Below are 16,189 nucleotides of genomic sequence, written 5' to 3'. Positions count from 1 at the left end.
ATGCGCCCTATGTTATAGGCGGGGAGTATGGACGTAGATCCAATGTGTGTGGCTACTGCATGGGTTCCATGGACAATCGCCATGTGCATTAGATGACACCGAGATGTCTAACATGCTGTGTACTGCACAATAACACTGACCCCTGATGGACACTGAGTATATTGCACGGTTGTGAGAGAGTGACAGTGACATCGGTGGCCACTAGGAGTACTGCAGAGGATACATCTGTAGTAGAATCCATTAATACTGTCACACTGTGGGTGAGATCCTTCAGAGAGAGGTCAAGATGTCCTCCAAGCGTCCCCTCTCCTCTCTAGGGCACCCTGGAGACCTCCGGTGACCTCTACAGCAGTACATGACCCCGTGCCCTATATGCATCCAGCAAGGCACAGTCTATTATGCCGCAGCGGTCACACTGAGTCTCAGAGTTGGGGATGAGCTTTCTGGAGCCAGTTGGGTGAGAGCATCTATGAGGGGTCACTGTGAGCAGTCCTGGTCTTTGGCTGATGGTTGGTTGTGTCCATTCCTGGGCCGCTGGCTCATCCTAGACTGCTGGAACAAACTGTAAGCTCTTCTGCAGATTAGGTAAAACCAGTAGACCTGGGGCGCCATGAGGATGGCCGCACCAATGTTGTACTCCGGGGACAGGTTGAAGGGGACTCTGTAGAGGGGCAGTCCCACCCGCTGCCCGTACACCCAGTACATGTAGGGGAAGAGCAGCAGGCGACAGCAGAAAAAAGTCACTAGCATGATGACGCCATTGACCCGGTGCAGAAGGGTGTCCTGCTTCTTATACTGCAAGATGACGGAGAGAAAGCCATGATGAGTAGATAATAGAGAGGACCATGTAATGTCAACCACCTGCCCGTCATATCACTCCACCAATAACCCCCTACCGCACTCACCTGGATGAGGACTTTACCCAGACAGACAAACGGGGTACTGAGCTCCGCCATCAGCATGCACCCCAAGAAGAAGTCCCCCTTCCCTTCTCTCCACAGCTGCAAAACACACAAAGCTTCATCATAGATTATATACACAACATGGGAGCAGTATTATAGTAGTTATATCCCTGTATATAGGAGCAGTATTATAGTAGTTATATTCTAGTATAGGGGCAGTATTATAGTAGTTATACTCCTGTATATAGGGGCAGTATTATAGTAGTTATATTCCTGTATATAGGAGCAGTATTATAGTAGTTATATCCCTGTATATAGGAGCAGTATTATAGTAGTTATATTCCTGTATATAGGAGCAGTATTATAGTAGTTATATCCCTGTATATAGGGAGCAGTATTATAGTAGTTATATTCCTGTATATAGGAGCAGTATTATAGTAGTTATATTCCTGTATATAGGAGCAGTATTATAGTAGTTATATTCCTGTATATTGGAGCAGTATTATAGTAGTTATATCCCTGTATATAGGAGCAGTATTATAGTAGTTATATTCCTGTATATAGGGGGCAGTATTATAGTAGTTATATTCCTGTATATAGGAGCAGTATTATAGTAGTTATATCCCGGTATATAGGAGCAGTATTATAGTAGTTATATCCCTGTATATAGGAGCAGTATTATAGTTATACTCTGTATATAGGAGCAGTATTATAGTAGTTATATTCCTGTATATAGGAGCAGTATTATAGTAGTTATATTCCTTTATATAGGAGCAGTATAATAGTAGTATATTCCTGTATATAGGAGCAGTATTATAGTAGTTATATTCCTTTATATAGGAGCAGTATTATAGTAGTTATATTCCTGTATATAGGGAGCAGTATTATAGTAGTTATATTCCTTTATATAGGAGCAGTATTATAGTACTTATATTCCTTTATATAGGAGCAGTATTATAGTAGTTATATTCCTGTATATAGGGAGCAGTATTATAGTAGTTATATTCTTGTATATAGAAGCAGTATTATAGCAGTTATATTCCTGTATATAGGAGCAGTATTATAGTAGTTATATCCCTGTATATAGGAGCAGTATTATAGTAGTTATATTCTTGTATATAGAAGCAGTATTATAGTAGTTATATCCCTGTATATAGGAGCAGTATAATAGTAGTTTATTCCTGTATATAGGAGCAGTATTATAGTAGTTATATTCCTGTATATACAGTAGGAGCAGTATTATAGTAGCCATAGTCTTGTATATAGGAGCAGTATTATAGTAGTTATATTCTTGTATATAGGAGCAGTATTATAGTAGTTATATCCCTGTATATAGGACCAGTATAATAGTAGTTATATTCCTGTATATAGGGGGCAGTATTATAGTAGCCATAGTCTTGTATATAGGAGCAGTATTATAGTAGTTATATCCCTGTATATAGGAGCAGTATTATAGTAGTTATATCCCTGTATATAGGAGCAGTATAATAGTAGTATATTCCTGTATATAGGAGCAGTATTATAGTAGTAATATTCCTGTATATAGGAGTAGTATAATAGTAGTTATATTCCTGTATATACAGTAGGAGCGGTATTATAGTAGCCATAGTCTTGTATATAGGAGCAGTATTATAGTAGTTATATTCTTGTATATAGGAGCAGTATTATAGTAGTTATATTCTTGTATATAGGGGCAGTATTATAGTAGTTATATCCTTGTATTTAGGAGCAGTATTATAGTAGTTATATCCCTGTATATAGGAGCAGTATTATAGTAGCCATAGTCTTGTATATAGGAGCAGTATTATAGTAGTTATATTCTTGTATATAGGGGGCAGTATTATAGTAGTTATATTCCTGTATATAGGAGAAGTATTATAGCAGTTATATTCCTGTATATAGGAGCAGTATTATAGTAGCTATATCCCTGTATATAGGAGCAGTATTATAGTAGTTATATTCCTGTATATAGGAGCAGTATTATAGTAGTTATATTCTTGTATATAGGAGCAGTATTATAGTAGTTATATTCCTGTATATAGGAGCAGTATTATAGTAGTTATATTCTTGTATATAGGAGCAGTATTATAGTAGTTATATTCCTGTATATAGGAGCAGTATTATAGTAGTTATATTCTTGTATATAGGAGCAGTATTATAGTAGTTATATTCCTGTATATAGGAGCAGTATTATAGCAGTTATATTCTTGTATATAGGAGCAGTATTTTAGTAGTTATGTTCTTGTACATCGGGGGCAGTATTATAGTAGTTTTCTTCAGTCTGTATCCAGTACTCACCACTGACACAGGGAAGCAGACGGCCACCATGAAGACATGGTGCAGGACCATAAGAAATTCCTTATGTAGATAGGCCTTGGTGAGTTCCCAGCCTCCTGCATGTCCCTTTAGCTTGTGCTTGTGCCAGTAGCAAAGGTACATGGCGTAGATGTCATATATGAAATATGGGACGGCAAAACGTGTATAGGTGGCAGCCAACCAATGCCTGCAGGTGACAGAGGTGATTGTTAATAATTTATTATCTCATTTATTATCTGCCCACCACAATTACCCCCCTCCCTCCATATTGTCTCCCCCAGGCAGTGTTCTTATCCCCCCTCGGCCCAGTGACTCTCCCTTCTTTATGAAGGGTCCGGTGACTACATGAGGTGACACCCAAATAACTGCGCCAATTAGACAGATGTCTGGACGGGTTAATCCCCCTCCCATAGTCTGATTTAATCTCCATCTGCCAGGGCTGGACGGGGTGGGGAGGGTGCTAATCTCTTTTAAACTTATTAATTCTTACAAATAACACAGATTACAGGACGGGAGGGGTTAACCTTGAGCCATGTGACCTCTGGCTAACCATTAGATCTGCTATGGCCGCTGTGTAGTGTAGAATAAGATATGTCCGGTCAGAGGGGGTCACAATAAGGATGATACATGGGGGGGGAGGTCTCTCTCTGTATCAATGAACTTACAAAATTCTATGCCGCCCTCTATAGTCACCTGACATCACTATTACAGAGAATTAGAGACATTTTCACACTGGTTTACAAAATTTACAAATTACAAAACATTTTCATAATTTTTGTTTTTCAGCCGATTTCAGGTCTGGACACCAGGTGGCGCCCTGTGTGCTGTATCAGAGCTGACGCGACTGGTAATGCTGCAGTATGGGGGCTGACAGGCGTCCGAGGCGGCATGGTCCAGGGCACTGATTCTGAGTTTACAACACCTGGTATGCTGGGAGTTTCGCCGTAGGTTGCAGACCACTGGTTTAAAGAGTCTTAAAGGTCCACACTCCCTTATAATAGTGCAGGAGTCGATCACATATAGGATGCGAGCCCGGAACATAGAGCAGGAAGGATTCACATTCACAGATATGAGTTTGGCATACCGTACCCTAATAGTCTATGGGTTCAGCTAATGGGCATAAAGAAAAGGAGCGATGGTGTGAGGCGTCCACCATTGGGGGCATTATATTCTATATGGCCGTCAGCTGTCCCCCCTCCCTGCCTCTCCTCAGTCACAGGTTCTGGTGTCGGTGACTCAGCTCTGCTATATCTCTGATGTTTTTATAGTGCGGATCAGGCGCCAGTGTCACACAATGAGGCCGTGCCGCCGGCTCACTGACACCGCGCTTCCCCAGACACAGAGCTGTGACTTTGTGAGTGCACACCTCTCCTCCGCAGGGTACATCAGATTATATACATATTTAATGGCTCCTTATGTTCTCTGCCTCCTGGGCAGTCTATGAGCAGCACCACTCGCTGCCAGCCAGCACCGCCCCGCACCCTCTACACTTACCGGTCCTCAATGACATCGTATTTACAGGAGGAGGCCACTATGTATCCCGCAGTGGAGGCCAGGACCGCTTGGATGGAGGAGACCAGTCTGTAATGGAGGGAAAGAAGAGATGAGCACAGAGAAAAGGGTCCACAGCTGCAAACAGGGGGCTACAGGGGGTCCGGCCTCATGAGATCACACTGGTCCCTGGCTTATGGCTATGGAACCCATAGGAAATGTTATGCTGGCATAAACAATAGATAGATAGATGTATAGATACTTAGATATTAGATAGTGTTAGGAAGAGAAAAGGGGAGGGCACCACAAGTAATAGCGGCATAATGAAGGTATGAGGTACGACGCCACTGCTGCAGGTGCACTACACTATATCAAAGGGAAAGAACGCATTCCAACTCAGTGCACACCTACCATAGTGTAATAGCTTTATAGTAGTGGGCTAGCAATTAAAAATAAAAGGGTATTCTTTCAAATCAACTGGTATCAGAAAGTTATACAGATTTGTAATTTACTTCTATTAAAAAATCTCCAGTCTTCCAGTACTTATCAGCTGCTGTATGTCCTGCAGGAAGTGGTGTATTCTGTGCAGTCTGACACAGTGCTCTCTGCTGCCACCTCTGTCCATGTCAGGAACTGTCCAGAGCAGGAGAGGTTTTCTATGGGGATTTGCTGCTGCTCTGGACAGTTCCTGACATGGACAGAGGTGGCAGCAGAGAGCACTGTGTCACACTAGAAAAAAATAGCTAATACCTAAGCCTGTGAACCCAGTAATAATACAAATAATACAGATACAAGGGAGGGGACGCAAAAGATTCATGGTGACCCAGGTACAGCTCCTCACCCAACAATAAGCTGTTGTTCCGAGAGCCAAAAATGCTCCGAAAAAATGCCTGACCACAAAAAGTTTACATTTTTCAAAAGATGTATCAGCTATATTTTCTGAATAAACCACTTCCCCCTGAGACCCAGATGGTGGGTGTAGTGACTTCCCTTGTACGGGGTCATCCTCAGGAGTGGGCCCTTAACCTCCCCCCCCTCCTGCTCCATAGTGGAGTTCTTCTGACTTGATTTTTGAGTCCCCGGCCCTCATATATTCCAAGCCTGACCTCACATCACTTGCAGTAACTCAGATCTTGACTTTGCGTCAAGGAAAAGGTCGGCTGAGGTGTAAGCCCGGCCTAGACTGCAGCTATCTGACGCCATCAAAGGCTCCAGGTCCACATCAACCACGGGCTCCATGAGAGGAGAAAAGACCTGATCACCCATCTGTGTCTTTTGTGTCGTCTTCCACCTCTACAGAGTCTGTCTCTCGATCTTCTAACTAAAGTCATGGCTGCCGGAAGAAAACACCAAAACCAGGAGGGAGCACCGCATGAAAATCGGCTTGTGCCTGTATCGTGGCAAATCAGGGCATTTTCCTCAGAATTTCCCCATCAGACCCAGTTCCCAAGTGATACCAAACTCGGGCACCCAGGTACCTTCTGAGTTTATTTCTAAAGTATCATTGCCGGTGTTCTTGTCTCTTGATTCCATGTCTTCCATGTCTCTGGCCCTGGTTGATTCCGTGTCAGCTGAAAACTTTGTTAATTTTTGCCTGTGTCTGCCTTGGGCCTAGACTTGGTGGGACTGGAGCATCCTTTCCCCCATGACGAGAGGAGGTTCTGGCCTCCTAGTTGCATTTGCAGGTTGGTTCTGGCCTTTGGTCTTTTTGTCATGGACAAGTTGTCATCAGATATTGTTTTAGGACTCCCAAAGTTGAGTAATCATAACCCTACCTCTGACTCTACTGATTGAATGGGGTCGCCAATGCTCCTCCACTGTATCCTCCCCGCCTCCCCCCGGGGCTGTTCCTGAGAAAATAATTGGAGATGATACTGGGATTGAGGAGGAATAGGAAATTAATTCGGATTTCGGTGAAAACTGGGAGGAGTTTGAGGATTCCGAAAAAAAACCAATAACCCTGGGCCCTCATCTGACCCTGAATCGGAATTCGTGTCTCTTGAGGGTCCGGAGATATTAGATAGTGTCACGTCCCTGCCTGTTTAGACCTCAGCACAGTCCTCTGCTCGTAAAACATGGTGGAGACTGCGCTTTTGGCCATGATTCGGAGCCTGAATTGTATGTTTCATTGCACCAGTCTGAACTGTGTCTTATCCCATCACTTGCTGTATGGTGATTGACAGGTTCTCCACCACACCTGTCTGGTTTCTTTTGCTAAAGCCTGTACTACACGTAGCGATTATAGTTAAAGGGAACCTGTCACCGGGGACGCAGGCACAGAGCCCTCCCGACCATCCGGTGCAGCCCCCGGACACTGAACGATGTGTGAACGATTTTTGAACAATCAAACAATAAAAATAGGTTCTCGTTGGTCGTTTAATCGTTGTCTGCTATTACATGAAACGATTATTGTTAAAATCCGAACGATCTAACGATTTTTCGAACGATAATCGTCCCATGTAATGCGGCCCTTACAGATAGAGAGACAGATAGGAGGTGCCCCCCCCCCCCAGCCTGGTCTTAAGATGTTGCAACATGTATGCGATGTCTAATCTAGAGATGCGGAACCTTCGGCCCTCCAGCTGTTGCAAAACTACAATTCCCATCATGCCATCTGTCCATCCCTGTATACTATGCCTTGTACAAGTGCACAATCATATACTGTATATCTATATATAACAGAGAGAAGGGGCACAAAGAGTGAAGACAATAAGCCTAGATCTCCTATGTAACAATGGCAGGAATACAGCAAGAAAAGGGCATAAAAAGTGACGACAAGAAGAAGACGTCTAGCGACAAGATGAGGGTAATAACCGGGGACTGAAGACTCAACAAGTCAGAAAGTGACCCTCTGTAACAATAGAGATGATGATCCAGTGACTGCTCAGTGTCAGGCAGCTGCTGCTAAAGCAAATACAGCTCTGTGCTCAGTGTCAGGCAGCTGCTGCTAAAGCAAACACATTGCTGTCATGTGTGCCGGATGTTATATACAGAGAGACAACAGCTAGGAAAGATATATAATAACACCAACTGATAGAATATATTATGTGACAAGAGCTCCAATATAATATATTATGTGACGAGGGCCCCCATATAATATATTATGTGACGAGGGCCCCTATATAATATGGCGAGGGCCCCCATATAATATATGTGACACGAGCCCTGATATAATATATAGGGAAAGGAGTGGCTGGGGGACTAGAGAAACCATACTGGTGAGGTATGATGATGGAGGGGCAGGAGGTTGAAGAGGGTAGTAGTATGATGATGGAAGGGCAGGAGGATGAAGGGGGTAGTAGTATGATGATGGAAGGGCAGGAGGATGAAGGGGGTAGTAGTATGATGATGGAAGGGCAGGAGGATGAAGGGGGTAGTAGTATGATGATGGAAGGGCAGGATGATGAAGGAGGTGGTAGTATGATGATGGAGGGGCAGGAGAATGAGAGGGATAGTAGTATGATGATGGAGGGGCAGGAGGATGAAGGAGGTAGTAGTATGATGATGGAGGGGCAGGAGGATGAAGGAGGTAGTAGTATGATGATGGAGGGGCAAGAGGATGAAGGAGGTAGTAGTATGATGATGGAGGGGCAGGAGGATGAAGGGGGTAGTAGTATGATGATGGAGGGGCAGGAGGATGAAGGGGGTGGTAGTATGATGATGAAGGGGGTAGTAGTATGATGATGGAGGGGCACGAGGATGATGAAGGGGTAGTAATATGATGATGGAGGGGCAGGAGGATGAAAGGGGTAGTAGTATGATGATGGAGGAGTAGGATGAAGGGGGCAGTAGTATGCATCATATAGTATGCATCATATAGGTACAAACTACCAGTATGTACAGTCAGTCAGTAGAATGCTATCTCTGAGTGTCAGCCTGCTCTGAGTGGGGTGTGTAGTATACTGGGGACCTTACACTGGGGTGTGTAATATACTGGGGACCTAATACTGGGCTGTGTAATATACTGGGGACCTAATACTGGGGTGTGTAATATACTGGGGACCTGACACTAAGGTGTGTAATATACTGGGGACCTAATACTGGGGTGTGTAATATACTGGCGACCTGACACTGGGGTGTATAATATACTGGGGACCTAACACTGGGGTGTGTAATATACTGGGGACCTAATACTGGGGTGTGTACTATACTGGGGACCTAATACTGGGGCGTGTACTATACTGGGGACCTAATACTGGGGTGTGTAATATACTGGGGACCTAATACTGGGGTGTGTAATATACTGGGGACATAACCCTGGGGTGTGTAATATACTGGGGACCTAATACTGGGGTGTGTAATGCTCCTTTTGTGTTGTTCTGACTGTAAATTCTAACTGGAAAATGTTGAACCCACACCCATGATAGGCCACTCCCCACTGAGACCACACCCCACCGAGACCACACCCACAATAAGCCACACCCCTTTTAATGCTAAAGTGTCCCTGGAAAAAAATTCAAATGTTTGCAACTATGGTTATGCTTCGGGAGAGATTTATCAAACATGGTGTAAAGTGAAACTGGCTCAGTTGCCCCTAGCAACCAATCAGATTCCACCTCTGATTCCTCACAGACTCCACAGACTTACTGTCCACCTTCTTTTGAACCCCCCTGTATAATGTGACAAGGCCCCATATAATATATAATGTGTTGAGGGCCCCATATTATATATAATGTGATGAGGGCCCCCATATAATATATAATGTGAGGAGGGCCCCATATAATATATAATGTGACGAGGGCCCCATATAATATATAATGTGACGAGGGCCCCATATAATATATAATGTGATGAGGGCCCCATATAATATATAATGTCATGAGGGCCCCCATATAATATATAATGTGATGAGGGCCCCATATTATATATAATGTGATGAGGGCCCCATATAATATATAATGTGATGAGGGCCCCATATAATATATAATGTGATGAGGGCCCCATATAATATATAATGTCATGAGGGCCCCATATAATATATAATGTCATGAGGGCCCCCATATAATATATAATGTGACGAGGGCCCCATATAATATATAATGTGACGAGGGCCCCATATAATATATAATGTGATGAGGGCCCCATATAATATATAATGTGACAAGAGCCCCTATTCAGTGTAGTATAAAGATGGTGCTGCTTGTGGAGGAGGGAGAGGCTTTCCTCTGTGGTGGTTATTTAGATAATGTGAATAATGTGATGGGCCCCCGACTTGCTGTGAAGGGCCCCTGGAATAGAGGGGGGCTATGGGCGCCTGTATTACAGCCTGTACAGCAGCAGCGTGCATCTCCATTATCTCCCAGTTACAGCAGAGAAGATAAAAAGGTAAAAGCTCCAAACACTACACTGCAATAAACCTGATGGATGACACAGGCGGCTGTCATCACCCCGCCTGACATCACCCAGAGGAGTATACAGTGCTGCTATAACCTGGGGATCTCCTGTATATAGTGATATATATACAGCTGGTATAACCTGGGTATCTCCTGTATATAATTATTTATGTACAGCTGGTATAACCTGGGTATCTCCTGTATAATTATATATGTACAGCTGGTATAACCTGGGTATATACTGTATATAATTATATATGTACAGTTGGTATAACCTGGGGATCTCCTGTATATAGTGATATATGTACAGCTGGTATAACCTGGGGATCTCCTGTATATAATTATATATGTACAGCTGGTATAACCTGGGTATATAATGTATATAATTATATATGTACAGTTGGTATAACCTGGGTGTATCTCCTGTATATAATTATATATGTACATCTGGTATATTATGTTATGGTTGGCCGGTAGGGATGTATTTGGAGCATGCTGGGGGTTGTAGTCCTATGATAGCAGCGTCTCTCCCTCAGCAGAGGTTATTTGGACTCCAGTATTCACCATGAAGGTCACAGTGATATATTACAGGCACCATTGCTCCTCTGACCGAGCTAAATATAAAGCTCAGATCCAGGTGTTGTCAGCGTTAAGTATCATCCACATCCCGCACCGGCCGCCATCTTGTGGGGAACCAATATACATGAGGCGGCAGAAGAGAGTGGAGATCACTGCAGCTAAACCTCCGCCACAATGCGGCATCTACTGTCATGTGAGGACGTCATCCCCTGCACTCTGCTGAGCTCTGTATCTAAGCCTATCCTGGGTGATACTGTCTGCTGAGCTGTGTATCTAAGCCTATCCTGGGTGATACTGTCTGCTGAGCTGTGTATCTAAGCCTATCCTGGGTGATACTGTCTGCTGAGCTGTGTATCTAAGCCTATCCTGTGTGATATACTGTCTTCTGAGCTGTGTATCTAAGCCTATCCTGGGTGATACTGTCTGCTGAGCTGTGTATCTAAGCCTATCCTGGGTGATACTGTCTGCTGAGCTGTGTATCTAAGCCTATCCTGGGTGATACTGTCTGCTGAGCTCTGTATCTAAGCCTATCCTGGGTGATACTGTCTGCTGAGCTGTGTATCTAAGCCTATCCTGGGTGATACTGTCTTCTGAGCTGTGTATCTAAGCCTATCCAGGGTGATACTGTCTGCGGAGCTGTGTATCTAAGCCTATCCTGTGTGATATACTGTCTTCTGAGCTGTGTATCTAAGCCTATCCTGGGTGATACTGTCTGCTGAGCTGTGTATCTAAGTTTATCCTGTATGATGCTTTCTGCTGAACTCCTGTATCTAATCCTATCATATAGGATGCTGCCTTCCTAGTTGTGTATCTAATTCTATCATGTGTGATACTATAAAAGAGTATTTTATCCTGTCATGTAGGATACTGTCTGCTGAGCCGTGTATCTAATCCTGTCATGTGGGATACTGTCTGCTGAGCCGTGTATCTAATCCTGTCATGTGGGATACTGTCTGCTGAGCCGTGTATCTAATCCTGTCATGTGGGATACTGTCTGCTGAGTTGTGTATCTAATCCTTTCATGTGGGATACTGTCTGCTGAGCTGTGTATCTAATCCTGTCATGTGGGATACTGTCTGCTGAGCCGTGTATCTAATCCTGTCATGTGGGATACTGTCTGCTGAGCCGTGTATCTAATCCTGTCATGTGGGATACTGTCTGCTGAGCCGTGTATCTAATCCTGTCATGTGGGATACTGTCTGCTGAGCTGTGTATCTAAGCCAATCCTGTCTAAGCCAATCACTGCCCCCGATAGACTCTGGGGAGATTGCCAGGCCTTGTGCCGAGGAGCAGTCGCCGTAGCAACCAATCAGATTTAGGCTTTGATTTTTAGAGGCCTTTTTAAAACTGAAAGGAGCGATCTGATTGGTTGCTATGGGCGACTGCTCCACTTCCTGTGTATATAGCGATCAGCCATAACAGGTGACACGTTTACACGAAGCGATAATTCGCCCAATCGATTGTTTACCGATTTTAAAGCAACCATTTGGTTTTTATAATGATCAGCATTGGGACGAATAAATCGTTAGAAAATTTGTAAGAAAAATCGTTATTGCGATCGTTTTTAAGATCGCTTAAGCCCATCTATTACATAGGGTGAATCTTTAAAGGACTGTTCACACAAAGCGATCTGCGAATTTTTAGCGAACGATGAACGACGATTTGAGAACATGCTGAAAGATGAAAATGAACGATTTTTCGCTCATCGCTTGATCGTTTGCTGTGTGTTTAAATGGAACGATTATCGCTCAAATGCGATCGTTATTGCGAAAATTCGAACTATAATGGTTCTGTGTAAACGCAGCATTAGGGTCAGAGATAAGAGCTCCATAGTGATGTGTAGGCCCCGGGTCAGAGTATTGTCAGAGCGGCTGGTGAGGTGGGGGCCCCAGTATGTAGTAGTCAGTACCGACCAAAAGTCAGACAGGATTATGGGGGGGGGGGGTCATGGCAGAAGAGCTGCTGTACAGCAAACTGCTGAAAAACATCCTGCTGGCTATGATAAAAAGTCAGGTCACAGAGGACATGTATGGGGCCCCACAGACCGGCAGAGGGCCAATGTGCTGGAGAAACCTATCTGTTCAATAGAGGCTGCACCTCACACCTTACAGGATCTGCTGCTGATACCACAGCGGGCGTCATGGGCCTATGGGGTGCGGGCCCAGGGGAGACACATCACAGGGTAATGGGGTCCAGGCCCAGGGGGGGACACATCACAGGGTAATGGGGTCCAGACCCAGGGGGGGACACATCACAGGGTAATGGGGTCCAGGCCCAGGGGGGGGACACATCACAGGGTATGGGGTCCAGGCCCAGGAGTAACGCATCACAGGGTATGGAGTCCAGGCCCAGGGGGGGACACACCACAGGATAATGGGGTCCAGGCCCAGGGGGGGGGGACACATCACAGGGTAATGGGGTCCAGGCCCAGCACATCACAGAGTATGGGGTCCAGGCCCAGTGGGGGACACATCACAGGGTAATGGGGTCCAGACCCAGGGGGGGACACATCACAGGGTAATGGGGTCCAGACCCAGGGGGGGACACATCACAGGGTAATGGGGTCCAGGCCCAGGGGGGGACACATCACAGGGTAATGGGGTCCAGGCCCAGGGGGGGACACATCACAGGCTATGGGCTCCAGGCCCAGGGGGGGACACATCACAGGGTATGGGGTCCAGACCCAGGGGGGGACACATCACAGAGTATGGTGTCCAGGCCCAGGGGGGGGGGGACACATCACAGGGTAATGGGGTCCAGGCCCAGCACATCAGAGAGTATGGGGTCCAGGCCCAGTGGGGGACACATCACAAGGTAATGGGGTCCAGGCCCAGGGGAGACACATCATAACTCTTTGGGGGACAGACCCAGGGGGAACATCACAGGGCTATAAGGTCAGGGCCGAGCAGGCACATCACAGGGCTATGGGTCCTGGGGAACACATCACAGCTCTATGGGGGCCAGGCCACGGGGGACACATCACAGCTCTATGGGGTCTGGGGGACACATCACAGCTCTATGGGGTCTGGGGGACACATCACAGCTCTATGGGGTCTGGGGGACACATCACAGCTCTATGGGGGCCAGGCCACGGGGGACACATCACAGCTCTATGGGGTCTGGGGGACACATCACAGCTCTATGGGGGCCAGGCCACGGGGGACACATCACAGCTCTATGGGGGCCAGGCCACGGGGGACACATCACAGCTCTATGGGGGCCAGGCCACGGGGGACACATCACAGCTCTATGGGGGCCAGGCCACGGGGGACACATCACAGCTCTATGGGGGCCAGGCCACGGGGGACACATCACAGCTCTATGGGGTCTGAGGGACACATCACAGCTCTATGGGGTCTGGGGGACACATCACAGCTCTATGGGGTCTGGGGGACACATCACAGCTCTATGGGGGCCAGGCCCCGGGGGACATATCACAGCTCTATGGGGGCCAGGCCCTGGGGGACATATCACAGCTCTATGGGGGCCAGGCCCCGGGGGACACATCACAGCTCTATGGGGGCCAGGCCCCGGGGGACACATCACAGCTCTATGGGGGCCAGGCCCCGGGGGACATATCACAGCTCTATGGGGTCTGGGGGACACATCGACCCCTGCATTGTGCAGCCAATTTTAGTGTTTGCAATTTCATTTTTCCCTCCTCATGGTTATAAAGGAATAGCTCTTATATTTTTTCACCTACAGACCCACAAGGGGTCTTTATTTTTGCAACACCAATTGTACTTTGTAATGACACGCTTAATATTCCCATAAAATATACTGCAAAACTGGAAAAAAAAACATTTGAGGGGTAAACATAATAACCTAAAAAAATAAAATAAAACTTCTGAACTTGGATAAAGCTCTAAGGTTGTCTGGAAAACGTAGATACAGCCAATGACTATATCCATGTTTTCCACATAGCCTTATGGGCTTTATCCAAGTTTAGCAGCCACCGCTAATCAAATGCCGAACGTTCGGGTTCGGATTGACTTGAGCATGCTCCAGGTTCTCTCATCTCTAGATGTGCCCAAAAATCTGCAATTTTGCACTTTGGCGGTGTTTATACAGTTTACTGTGTGAGATCAGGAATGTGATATTTTAAACCCTTATTTTTTCCCTTTCATTTTACCCCCTTTTCACCTACAGACCCATATAAGTTCTTATTTTAAAATTTTTTTCCTTTTTTTTTACAACACCGATTGTACTTTGGAATAACGTTTTTAATTTTACAATATTTGTGATGTGAATCTGAAAAAAAAGAAGGCATTTTAAAAAATTTTGGTGGGTAAAACTGACATGTATGCAGTGGCATAGCTACCATGGAGCCAGACCATGCAGCTGCTATGGGGCCCGTGCAGTAGGGAAACCGTACTAGATGTATTTATATTTTTAAAAAAAAATTTTTTTACACACTTTTCTAGTCACTCTAGGGGACTACTATAAACAATACCATGATTTCTTATATGGATCAATGCAATACCTATGTATTGCATTGATCAATATTCTCTGTCCTCGATTGCTACAGGCTGCTGAAGGCAGCCTAAAACAATCGCTGAACCAAGGACTGCAACAAAACATGGAAGAGGCCCCAGCTGGCAAGTATAAACAATCAGCTTCTTGAAATCACGTTGCGGAAATTTTAATACCACTTACATACCGCAGTCAGTTTTGACAGTTTAGTAGCTGGCATGGAGGATCACTACTAGCGGTGGCCCCCTAGTTTCTGATAGCAGCCAGAGGACAACTGAAATAAAAAGGGGTCATATTTCGCATAGATTTTTTAAATTTAAAAACTAGGAAAAGGGGGTGAATTGCCGAGCCACCAAAACAACCAAGGCCTAGCAGAGACCTTAAGCTGCATTTACAATGGATCAACTTTCTGCAATCACATCATGGGAAGCTGATCTGAGCCCTGGCTCACCAAATTCTGCTGTCAGAAATGACCTGCTGATAGCTCCCTAGTGGGCACTGAGCGCTGAGGATGTGGGTATGTCTGTTACCTTCATTCTCAGCGCCATTACCTTGCTGTTAGTTGTGAAATCTTCTGCCAAGTAAGACAAGAGGAGAACTTGGGGCGGGGCTACCACCCTCTGAGCACCAATCCATTGATAAAAGTTTAGGGGGCGGGGCAGATTGGGGCGAGGGGGCGGGACAAATTGGGGCTTGGGGGAATGGCGCAGAGGATGAAGGTAAGGGCACGGGAATGGTGCCGAGGATGAAGGTAACAGACATACCTTTAAACTCAGCACCCGATGCCCACTAGGGAGCTATCAGCAGGTTATAATAGCTGGCAATAGAGAATGCACTGTGCTGGCTATTAGGCATGGTATTAAGACGTAACTTACGTTGTGGTGAGGGTAGGGGTTAAAAAAAGTTTTTGGCATATCACAGAGGCAAGTCAGATGATTTGATTGGTCTGGATCTCAGACCCTACTGATCAGTAGAACAAGCAGGGGATGCATATGTTAGTGATCATCATCCTGGTGTCTATGGGACAGAGTCAGGGAGTGAAGCATGCTACTGTGCACTTCTCCCTGCTGCTTCTCCTCTCAGCACTGACAAAAA

The 16,189-nt window shown here is 45.5% G+C and overlaps 1 protein-coding gene across 2 annotated transcripts in view; it reads right to left on the bottom strand.

Moving 5' to 3' along the window:
* TLCD3B (TLC domain containing 3B) overlaps positions 1-16,189 on the bottom strand; it is a 30,698-nt gene continuing 14,509 nt past the window's right edge. For both annotated transcript variants that reach the window (XM_069982255.1, XM_069982254.1), the window contains exons 2-5: positions 4,713-4,799; positions 3,201-3,405; positions 906-1,001; positions 1-795 (exon numbers count right to left, since the gene is read on the bottom strand). In XM_069982255.1, coding sequence (XP_069838356.1) covers positions 478-795; positions 906-1,001; positions 3,201-3,405; positions 4,713-4,799 — 706 coding nt within the window. In that variant the 3' untranslated portion in view covers positions 1-477. The remainder of the gene's footprint in view (positions 796-905; positions 1,002-3,200; positions 3,406-4,712; positions 4,800-16,189) is intronic.

This window comes from Dendropsophus ebraccatus, chromosome 9 (assembly GCF_027789765.1).
Source record: "Dendropsophus ebraccatus isolate aDenEbr1 chromosome 9, aDenEbr1.pat, whole genome shotgun sequence".
NCBI lineage: Eukaryota > Metazoa > Chordata > Amphibia > Anura > Hylidae > Dendropsophus > Dendropsophus ebraccatus.
This window is presented reverse-complemented; position numbering and strand designations above follow the sequence as displayed.